Genomic DNA, 11,043 nt, shown 5'->3' on the forward strand with positions numbered 1-11,043 from the left:
AGTAACAGTAAAATCCAAAATAGAGCTAAAATACACCCAATATTAGGAGCAGAGGAAGTTAGACAAAGGCAGAGAGGTGATCAGGGAGGGCAGAGGTGAAACAGAGCAATGGATGGACCTGGAATCAGATCCACAGTAAAGGAGCCACACCAGCCCCAGAGACATGGAACTTCTCACAGAGATGAGAATAAAACTAAAAGCTCTAAATTGTAGATGAATGATGAAAAATACTCAACTCTGAAACTGAAACTTTGAAAAACTCCCAAAATCACAGGGTGTCCAGGGGAGACAGAGGGGGTCCTGGTTGAGACCGAGGTGGTCCAGGGGGAGAAGGAAGGGGTCCGGGGGGAGACTGAGGGGGTCCAGGGGGAGATGGAGGGTGTCCGGGGGGCGTCTGATGGGGTCCAGGGAGAGACCGATGGGGTCCAGGGAGAGACCGATGGGGTCCGGGGGTAGACTGAGGGGGACAAGGGTGAGACTGAGGGTGTTCGAGGGGGAGACTGAGGGTCTCCAGGGGGAGACTGAGGGGGTCCGAGGAGAGACTGAGGGGGTCCAGGGGGAGACGGAGGGGGTCCAGGGGGAGACGGAGGGGGTCCAGGGGGAGATTGAGGGTGTCTAGGGGAGACTGAGGGTGTCCAGGGGGAGACTGAGGGGGACCAGGGGGAGACTGAGGTGGTTCGGGGGGAGACTGAGGGGGTCCGGGAGGAGACCGAGGGGGTCCGTGGTGAGACCGAGGGTGTCCGGGGTGAGACCGAGGGGGTCCGGGGTGAGACCGAGGGGGTCCGGGGGGAGACCGAGGGGATCGGGGGGGAGACTTAGGGTTTCTGGGGGGAGACCGAGGGGATCCGGGGGGGGAGATCGAGGGGGTCCGGGGGTAGACCGAGGGGGTCCGGGGGGAGACTGAGGGGGTCCGAGGGGCGACTGAGGGGTTCCAGGGAGAGACGGAGGGGGTCCGGGAGGAGACTTAGGGGGTCCCGGGGGAGACTGAGGGGGGTCCACGGGGAGACTGAGGGTGTCCGGGGGGAGACTGAGGGTGTCCCGGGGGAGACTGAGGGGGTCCATGGGGAGACTGAGGGGGTCCGAGGGGAGACTGAAGGGGTCCAGGGGGAGACCGAAGTGCTCCAGGGGGAGACTGAGGGTGTCCAGGGGGAGTCTGAGGGGGTCCAGGGGGAGACTGAGGGCGTCCAGGGGGAGACTGAGGGTGTCCAGTGGGGTGACCGAGGGGGTCCAGGTGGAGACTGAGGGTGTCCGAGGGGCGACTGAGGGGTTCCAGGGAGAGACTGAGGGGGTCCGGGGGGAGACTGAGGGGGTCCACGGGGAGACTGAGGGTGTCCGAGGGGAGACTGAAGGGGTGCAGGGGGAGACTGAGGGGGTCCTTGGGGAGACTGAGGGTGTCCAGGGGGAGACCAAGGTGGTCCAGGGGGAGACTGAGGGTGTCCAGTGGGAGACTGAGGGTGTCCAGGGGGAGACTGAGGGGGTCCAGGGGGAGACCGAGGGGGTCCAGTGGGGTGACCGAGGGGGTCCAGGTGGAGACTCAGGGTGTCCGAGGGGCGACTGAGGGGTTCCAGGGAGAGACAGAGGGGGTGCTTGGGGAGACTGAGGGTGTCCAGGGGGAGACTGAGGGGGTTCAAGGGGAGACTGAGGGTGTCCAGGGGGAGACTGAGGGGGTCCAGGGGGAGACTGAGGGTAACCAGTGGGAGACTGAGGGTGTCCAGGGGGAGACTGAGGGTGTCCGAGGGGAGACTGAAGGGGTCCAGGGGGAGACTGAGGGGGTGTTTGGGGAGACTGACGGTGTCCAAGGGGAGACTGAGGGGGTTCAAGGGGAGACTGAGGGTGTCCAGTGGGAGACTGAGGAGGGTCCAGGGGGAGACTGAGGTGGGGTCCAGGGGGTGACTGAGGGGGTCCAGGGGGGGACTGAGGGTGTCCGAGGGGAAACTGAGGGTGTCCAGTAGGAGAATGAGGGTGTCCAGGGGGAGACTGAGGGGGTCCAGGGAGAGACCGAGGGGATCCGGGGGGAGAAGGAAGGGGTCCGGGGGGAGATTGAGGGGGCCAAGGGGGAGATGGAGTGGTTCCGGGGGGAGACTGATGGGGTCCAGGTAGAGACCGACAGGTTCCGGGGGGAGACTGAGGAGGTCCAGGGGGAGACTGAGGGGGTCCGGGGGAGACCGAGGGGGTCCAGGGGGAGACTGAGGGGGTCCAGGGGAGACTGAGGGCGTCCAGGCGGAGACTGAGGGTGTTCGAGGAGGAGAATGAGGGTGTCCAGGGGGAGACTGAAGGTGTCCAGGGGAGACTGAGGGTGTCCAGGGGGAGACCGAGGGTGTTCGATGAGGAGAATCAGGGTGTCCAGGGGGAGACTGAGGGGATCCAGAGGGAGATGGAAGAGGACGGGTGGAGACAGATGGGCTCCAGGGAGAGACCGAGGGGGTCCAGGGGGAGACTGAGGGTGTTCGAGGGGGAGAATGAGGTTGTCCGGGGGAGACTGAGGGTGTCCAGGGGAGACTGAGGGGGTCCAGGGGGGGAAGGACGGGGACCGGGGGGAGACTAAGGGGGTCCAGGGTGAGACCGAGGGGGTCCGTGAGGAGAATGAGGTTTTCCAGGGGAGACTGAGGGGGCCAGGGGGGGAAGGACGGGGTCCGGGGAGAGACTGAGGGGGTCCGGGGGGAAAATGAGGGGGTCCAGGGGGAAAACTAGGGGGTCCGGGGAGAGACTGAGGGTGTCCAGGGGGAGACTGAAGGGGTCCGCGGGGAGACTGAGGGTGTCCAGGGGGAGACTGAGGGGATCCAGGGGGAGATTGAGGGTGTCCAGGGGGAGATCGAATGTCCAGGGGGAGACTGGTGGTGTTCGAGGGGGATAATGAGGGTGTCCAGGAGGCAGACTGAGGGTGGACACGGGGAGACTGAAGTGGTCCGAGGGGAGACTGAGGGTGTCCGAGGAGAGACTGAGGGGGTCCGGGGGGAGAATGAGGGGTTCCAGGGGGAGACTGAGGGGGTCTAGGGGGAGACTGAGGGGGTCCGGGGTGAGACTGAGGTGGTCCGGTGGGAGACTCAGGGTGTCCGAGGGGAGACTGATGGGTTCCGGGGGGAGACCTAGGGGGGTCCGGGGGAGACTAAGGGTGTCCACGAGGTGACTGAGGGGGTCCAGGGGGAGACTGAGGGGGTCCGCGGGGACACCAAGGGTGTGCAGGGGGAGACCGAGTGTTACCAGGGGGAGTCTGAGCGTGTCCAGCGGGAGACTTGGGGTGTCCAGTGGGAGACCGAGGTGGTCCGGGGGGTGACTGAGGGTGTCCGAGGGGGTGACTGAGGGGGTCCGGGGGGAGACTGAGGGGGTCCGGGGGGAGACTGAGGGGGTCCGGGGGGAGACTGAGGCTGTTCGAGGGGGAGACGGAGGGTGTCCAGGGGGAGACTGAGGGTTTCCATGGGGTGCCTGAGGTGGTCCAGAGGGAGACCGAGGGTATCCAGGGGGAGACTGAGGCTGTCCAGGGGGAGACTGAGGGAGTCCGGGGGGAGACTGAGGGGGTCCAGGATGAGACAGAGGATGTCCAGGGGGACACTGAGGGTGTCCAGGGCAGGAGACTGAGGGTGTCCGGGGGGGAGACTGTGGGGGTCCGGGGGGAGACCGAGCAGGTCCGGGGGTAGACTGAGTGGTTCCAGGGGGAGACTGAGGGGGTCCAGGGGGAGACCGAGGGGGTCCGGGGGGAGACTGAGTCGGTCCAGTGGGAGACTGAGTGGGTCAAGGGGGAGACCGAGGGTGTCCGGTAGGAGACCGAGGGAGTCCGGGGGGAGACCGAGAGGTCCGGAATGAGACAGACGGTGCCCAGGGGGAGACTGAGGGTATTCGAGGGGGTCCGGGGGGAAACCCAGGGTGTCCAGGGGGAGATTGAGGGGGTGCAGGAGGAGACTTAAGGTGTCCAGCGGGAGACTGAGGGCGTCAAGAGGGAGGCCCCGGGGGTCCGGGTGGAGACCGAGGGGGTCCAGGGGGAGACTGAGGATGTTCAGGGGGAGATTGAGGGTGTCCAGGGGGAGAATGAGGGGGTCCATGGGGAGACCGATGGGGCCCGTGGGGAGACTGAGGGGGTCAAGGGGGAGAATGACGGGGTCCAGGGGGAGACCGAGGGGACCGGGGGGAGACCGAGAGGGTCCAGGGGGAGACTGAGGAGGACCAGGGGGAGACTGTGGGAGTTCGAGGGGGAGAATGTGGGTGTCCAGGGGGAGACTGAGGGTGTCCAGGGGGAGACTGCGGGGGTCCAGGGTGTCCAGTGGGAGACTGAGGGTGTCCATGGGGAGACCGATGGGGCCCGGGGCGAGACTGAGGGGGTCCGGGGGAAGACTGAGGGGGTCCGAGGGAAAAATGAGGGGGTCAAGAGGGAGAATGAGGGGTCCAGGGGGAGGCGAAGGGTGTTCGAGGGGGAGAATGAGGGTTTCCAGGGGAGACTGAGGGTGTCCAGGGGGAGACCGAGGTGGTCCAGGGGAAGAATGAAGGGGTCTGGGGGAGACTGAGGGGGTCCAGGTTGAGACCGAGCGGGTCCGGGGGGAGACTGAGGGTGTCCGGGGGAGGGAGACCAAGGATGTCCAGTGGGAGACTGATGGAGGTCCATGGGGAGACTGAGGGGGTCCGAGGGGAGACTGAGGCTGTTCGAGGGGGAGATGGAGGTTGTCCGGGGGGAGACTGAAGTTTTCCAGGGGGTGATTGAGGGGGTCCAGAGGGAGACCGAGGGGGTCCGGGGGGAGACTGAGGGGGTCCGCGGGTAGACTGAGTCGTTCCAGGAGGAGACTGACGGGGTCCAGGGGGAGACTGAAGGGGTCCGGGGGGAGATCGAGGGGGTCCGGGGGGAGACCGAGGGGGTCCGGGGGGAGACTGAGGATGTTCAGGGGGAGATTGAGGGTGTCCAGGGGGAGAATGAGGGTGTCCAGGGGGAGAATGAGGGGGTCCAGGGGGAGCCTGAGGGTGTCCAGTTGGAGACTGAGGGTGTCCAGGGGGAGAATGAGTGGGTCCATGGGGAGACCAAGGGTGTCCAGGGGGAGCCTGAGGGTGTCCAGTTGGAGACTGTGGGTGTCCAGGGGGAGACCTAGGGGGTCCAGGGGGAGACTGAGGGTGTCCGAGGGGAGATTGAGGTTGTCCAAGGGGAGACTGAGGGTGTCCAGGTGGAGACTGAGGGTGTCCAGGTGGAGACTGAGGGTGTCCAGGTGGAGACTGAGGGTGTCCAGGTGGAGACTGAGGGTGTCCAGGGGGTGACTGAGGTTGTCCGGTGGGGGAGACTGAGCGGGTCCAGTGGGGGACTGAGGGTGTCCGAGGAGACAGAGGGTGTACAGGGGGTGAGAGAGGGTGTCCAGGGGGAGACTGAGGGGGTCCAGGGAGAGACTGAGGGTGTCCAGGGGGATACCGAGGGGGTACGAAGGGAGACCGAGGGGGTCCAGGGGGGAGACTGAGGGGGTCCGAGGGGAGACTGAGGGGGTCCGAGGGGAGACTGAGTCGGTCCAGTGGGAGACTGAGTGGTTCCAGGGGGAGACCGAGGGTGTCCGGGGGGAGACTGAGAGGTCCGGAATGAGACAGAGGGTGCCCAGGGGGAGACTGAGGGTGTTCGAGGGGGTCCGGGGGGAAACCGAGGGTGTCCAGGGGGAGATTGAGGGGGTGCAGGAGGAGACTGAAGGTGTCCAGGGGGAGTCTGAGGGCGTCCAGAGGGAGGCCGCGGGGGTCCGGGTGGAGACTGAGGGGGTCCAGGGGGAGACTGAGGATGTTCAGGGGGAGATTGAGGGTGTCCAGGGGGAGAATGAGGGGATCCATGGGGAGACCAAGGGTGTCCAGGGGAGCCTGAGGGTGTCCAGTTGGAGACTGAGGGTGTCCAGGGGGAGTCCGAGGGGGTCCGGGAGGAGACCGAGGGGGTCCAGGGGGAGACTGAGGGTGTTCGAGGTGAGTCCGATGGTGTCCAGTGGGAGACTGAGGGTGTCCGAGGGGAGATTGAGGTTGTCCAAGGGGAGACTGAGGGTGTCCAGGGGGTGACTGAGGTTGTCCGGTGGGGGAGACTGAGTGGGTCCAGTGGGGGACTGAGGGGATCTAGTGGGAGACCGAGGGTGTCCGGTGGGGGAGACTGAGGGGGTCAGGGGGAGACTGAGGGTGTCCGAGGAGACAGAGGGTGTACAGGGGGTGAGAGAGGGTGTCCAGGGGGAGACTGAGGGGGTCCAGGGAGAGACTGAGGATGTCCAGGGGAGTCTGAGGGTGTCCAGTTGGAGACTGATGGTGTCCAGGGGGACACCGAGGGGGTCTGGGAGGAGACCGAGGGGGTCCGGGGGAGACTGAGGGTGTTCGAGGGGAAATTGAGGTTGTCCAAGGGGAGACTGAGGGTGTCCAGGGGGAGACTGAGGGTGTCCAGGGGAAGATTGAGGGTGTCCAAGGGGAGACTGTGGGTGTTCGAGGGGGAGACCGACTGGGTCCGGGGGGAGACCGAGGGGGTCCGGGGGGAAAATGAGGGGGTCAGGGGGGAGAATGAGGGTATCCGGGGAGACTGAGGGTGTCCAGGGGGAGACCGAGGTGGTCCAGGGGGAGAAGGAAGGGGTCCAGGGGGAGACTGAAGTGGACCAGGGGGAGACTTTGGGGTTCTAAGGGAAGACTGAGGGGGTCCGGGGGAGACTGAGGGTGTCTACGGGAGACTGAGGGGGTCCAGGGGGAGAAGGAAGGGGTCCAGGGGGAGACTGAAGTGGACCAGGGGGAGACTTTGGGGTTCTAAGGGAAGACTGAGGGGGTCCGGGGGAGACTGAGGGTGTCTACGGGAGACTGAGGGGGTCCAGGGGGAGACCGAGGTGGTCCAGGGGGAGAAGGAAGGGGTCCGGGGGAGACTGAGAGGGTCCAGGGGGTGAGACAGAGGGGCTCCAGGGGAACACCAAGGGTGTCCAGGGGGAGACTGAGTGGGTCCGAGGGGTGACCAAGGGTGTCCAGGGGGAGACTGAGGGGGTCCGGGGAGAGACCGAAGGTGTCCAGGGGGAAACTGAGGGGGTTCCAGGGGGTGACTGAGGGGTTCCAGGGGGAGACTGAGGGGGGTCCAGGGGGACACTGAGGGGGGTCCAGGGGGAGACTGATGATGTCCAGGGGGAGACTGAGAAGTTCCAGGGGGAGACTGAGGGTGTCCACGGGGAGACTGAGTGAGGTCTAGGGGGAGACTGAGGGGATCCAGGGGGTGACTGAGGGCGATCCGGGGGGAGAGTGAGTGGGTCCAGGGGGAGACTGAGGAGATCCAGGGGGAGGCTGAGGGGGTTTGGGTGGGGACTGAACGGGTCCGGGGGGAGGCTGAGGGGGTCCAGGGGGAGACTGAGGGGGTCCGAGGGGAGACTGAGTGGGTCCGGGGGGAGACTGAGGGGGACCAGCAGGTGACTGAGGGTTTTCGAGGGTGCGACTGAGGGTGAAAAGGGTGAGACTGAGGGTTTTCGAGGGGGAGACTGAGGGTGTTCGAGGGCGAGACCGCGGTTGTCCGGGGGGAGACTGACGGTGTCCATGGGGAGACTGAGGGCGTCCAGGGAGAGACCGAGGTGGTCCGGGGGGAGACCCAGGGGGTCCGATGGGAGACCCAGGTGGTCCAAGGGGAGACTGAGGGGGTCCGGCGGGAGACCGAGGGGGTCCGGGGGGTGAATGAGGGTGTCCAAGGCATGACTGAGGGTGTCCAGGGGGATACTGAGCGGGTCCAGGGGGTGACTGAGGGGGTCCAGGGGGAGACTGAGGGTGTCCAGGGGGAAACTGAGGGTGTTTGAGGGGGAGACTGACGGTGGTCGAGGGGGAGAAGGAGGGTGTGCACGGGGAGACTGAGGGTGTCCAGCGGGAGACCGAGGGGGTCCAGAAGGAGACTGAGGGTGTCCAGGGGGAGATCGAGGGGGTCCAGCGTGAGAACGAGGGTGTCCAGGGGAGACTGAGGGTGTCCGGGGAGGAGACCGAGTGTGTCCGGGGGGAGACTGAGGGTGTCCTGGGGGAGACCAAGGGGGTCGAGGGGGAGACCGAGTGGGTGCAGGGGGTGACCGAGGAGGTCCGGGGGGAGACCGAGGTGGTCCGGGGGGAGACCGAGGGTGTCCGGGTGGAGATTGAGGGGGTCGAGGGGGAGACTGATGGTTGTACAGGGGGAAACTGAGGGGGTCCGAGGGGTGACCGAGGTTGTCCAGGGGGAAACTGTGTGGGTCCGGGGAGAGACCGATGTTGTCCAGGGGGAAACTGAGGGGGTCCGAGGGGAGACCGAGGGTGTCCAGGGGGAAACTGAGGGGGTCCGAGGGGAGACCGAGGGTGTCCAGGGTTAGACTGAGCGGTTCCGGGGGGAGACTGAGAGGGTCCAGGGGGAGACCGAGGGTGTCCAGTGGGAGACTGAGGGTTTCCAGGGGGAGACTGAGGGTGTCCAGGGGGAGACCGACGATATCTGGGGGGAGACTGAGGGTGTCCAGGGTTAGACTGAGCGGTTCCGGGGGGAGACTGAGAGGGTCCAGGGGGAGACCAAGGGTGTCCAGTGGGAGACTGAGGGTGTCCAGGGGGAGACTGCGGGTGTCCGTGGGGAGACTGAGGGTTTCCAGGGGGAGACTGAGGGTGTCCAGGGGGAGACTGAGGGTGTCCAGGGGGAGACCGACGATATCTGGGGGGAGACTGAGGGGGTCCAGGGGAGACTGATGGGGTCCAGGGGGTGACTGAGGGGGTCTGGGCGGAGACTGAGGTGGTCCGAGGGTTTTCGAGGTAGAGAATGAGGGTGTCCGAGGGGAGACCAAGGGGGTCCAGGTGGAGACTGAAGGGGTCCAGGGGGTGATTGAGGGTGTCCGGGGGGGAGACTGAGGGTGTCCAGGGGGAGACTGATTTGTCCAGGGGGAGTCTGAGGGTGTCCAGGGGGAGAATGGGGGTGTCCAGGGGGAGGCTGAGGTGGTGTGGGGACAGACTGAGGGGGTCCGAGGGGAGGCTTAGGGGGTCCAGGGGGAGACTGAGGGGTTCCAGGGGGAGACCGAGGGGGCCCAGGGGGAGACCGAGGGGGTCCAGGGGGAGACCGAGGGTGTCCAGGGGGAGAATGAGGGTGTCCAGGGGGAGACCGAGGGCGTCTGGGGACAGGCTGAGGGCGTCTGAGGGGAGACTGAGGGGTCCAGGGGGTGACTGAGGGGGTCCAGTGGGAGACCGAGAGGGTCCAGGGTGAGTCTGAGAGGGTCCAGGGGTAGACTGAGGATGCCCAGGGGGAGACTGAGGGGGGTCCAGGGGGAGATTGAGGGTGACCAGGGGGAGTCTGAGGGGGTCTAGGGGGAGACTTATGATGTGAAACCACAGTCCTCTCTCCCACTGAGATACTGATCCTTCCAACATAGAGGAATTTGGGGCAAGAGTGGTTTTGATGCTCAGATTTTCTCTGTTTCCATATGATCAGATTGATTGAGAAGCACTGGGGAAGGTGAGAGGAAGATTTACAGGAATTTTGCCAGAACTGGAAAGTTATGTCAATCCACAGAGATTTAACAGATTGAAAAATGTTTTGTTGAGGAAAATGAGTAAGGGATGACCTGACCGAGGCCTTTAAGATAATGAGAGGGTTTGACAGGGTAGACAAGTGGAAGATGTTTCCACTTGTGAATGAATGAGAATAAACATAAGTTAGTCACAAATAAATCTAATGTCCATTTCATAAGCAACTTCATTAACCACAAATAAAGCATAAAATGCTGGAAACATATGTCACATCTAGGAGCATCTGTGAATTGAGAAACAGTATTAACTTTTCAAGTCTGTTCACTGATGCAGTGCAATTGTGATGTAAAGTCATAGCCTATGTTTAGCTCTTCACAGACACTATCAGATCTGATGAAAATTCCAGCATTTTCTGTTTTTATTTCAGATTTATAGACCAGATTTTCTCCAACTGTAGTCGGTTAAGAATGTAGAACTCATGATCAAAAGAGCTTGAGATCCCCGTGTGAGCTAGAAACTCATGGGCAAAATCACACCATGAAAAGATCATTCACTGGCTGAATTGCTGGCAGTGCAGAGTTTAAATGTTCTGTGCATGGGAAGAAAAGCCATTTGTTCACACCGCCTGCTGAGGCTCCAGTGAGTTAAGATCTAACTGTAGGAGTTTGTTCTGCTGTTCATTACATCCAGGAGAGAATTATGATGGAGCCATATTGAATTTAATTAATAATTTTATATCAAAAACAAAAATACCTGGAAAAACTCAGCAGGTGTGACAGCATCCACGGAGAGGAACACAGTTAACGTTTCGAGTCCGTATGACTCTTCAACAGAACTAATTATTCTATTTTTCCTTAGTTTTGTTGAAGAGTCATACGGACTCGAAACGTTAACTGTGTTCCTCTCCGCAGATGCTGTCAGACCTGCTGAGTTTTTCCAGGTATTTTTGTTTTGGATTTCCAGCATCCGCAGTTTTTTGCTTTTATAATAATTTTATATCTTGGCCCTGTGGCTCCATTCGTCATCGGATCACAAAACATAATTTTCTATTTAACAAAGGAGGTTTTCAATGGCGGCGGACGTACCCAGCATTCAGTGGGAGTCAGGATGTGCCCTCGCTGCGAGCTCCTCGCGCAGGCGCAGTACCGCTAATCGGTTGGAACATGCGCATTGCAGACTCCGACCGGAGCATGCGCAGTGCGGTCTGTACCTGGAGCTGTTCGAAGGGGCTGGGAAGTGACGAACACGAGGGAGTAAATAGAGCCGGTGAGTGGGGAGGAATGGAGGCGGCAGAATGGGCGGGGAGGCTTCATGAACATCCAGTGAAGGCCCGAAACTCCGAACTGAAGCGACCAGTCCCGCGGTTGCACCGAATGGGACGACGACAAAAACTGTGGCCCGATCTCCGCTCGGAGTCAGGCCCAGGGTAACGGCCGCCATCTTTCTCGGGGCAATGTGCAGCAGGGCGCATGCGCGGTCATCCTAGTCCAAGTATCAGGAGGAGAGAATGTTGTGCATTTCTAGCCAGGACTGACAGGGATGGATTTTGGAAACTCCTCTTACAGGGGGTTAGAAGGGGAGGATTTACACACAGCAAACTCAAACCAAGAGAAATGTTTCTCTCTTCTCAATATCCATCCT

General features: G+C 62.5%; 1 protein-coding gene across 1 annotated transcript in view; it reads right to left on the minus strand.

Moving 5' to 3' along the window:
• LOC144698039 (uncharacterized) overlaps positions 1 to 10,842 on the minus strand; it is a 36,842-nt gene extending 26,000 nt beyond the window's left edge. The window contains 1 exon segment of the mRNA XM_078569976.1: positions 10,613 to 10,842. Within this exon segment, the coding sequence (XP_078426102.1) occupies positions 10,613 to 10,842 (230 nt within the window).
• Positions 10,843 to 11,043: the final 201 nt, after the last annotated feature.

This window comes from Cetorhinus maximus, chromosome 23 (assembly GCF_964194155.1).
Source record: "Cetorhinus maximus chromosome 23, sCetMax3.hap1.1, whole genome shotgun sequence".
Lineage (NCBI taxonomy): Eukaryota > Metazoa > Chordata > Chondrichthyes > Lamniformes > Cetorhinidae > Cetorhinus > Cetorhinus maximus.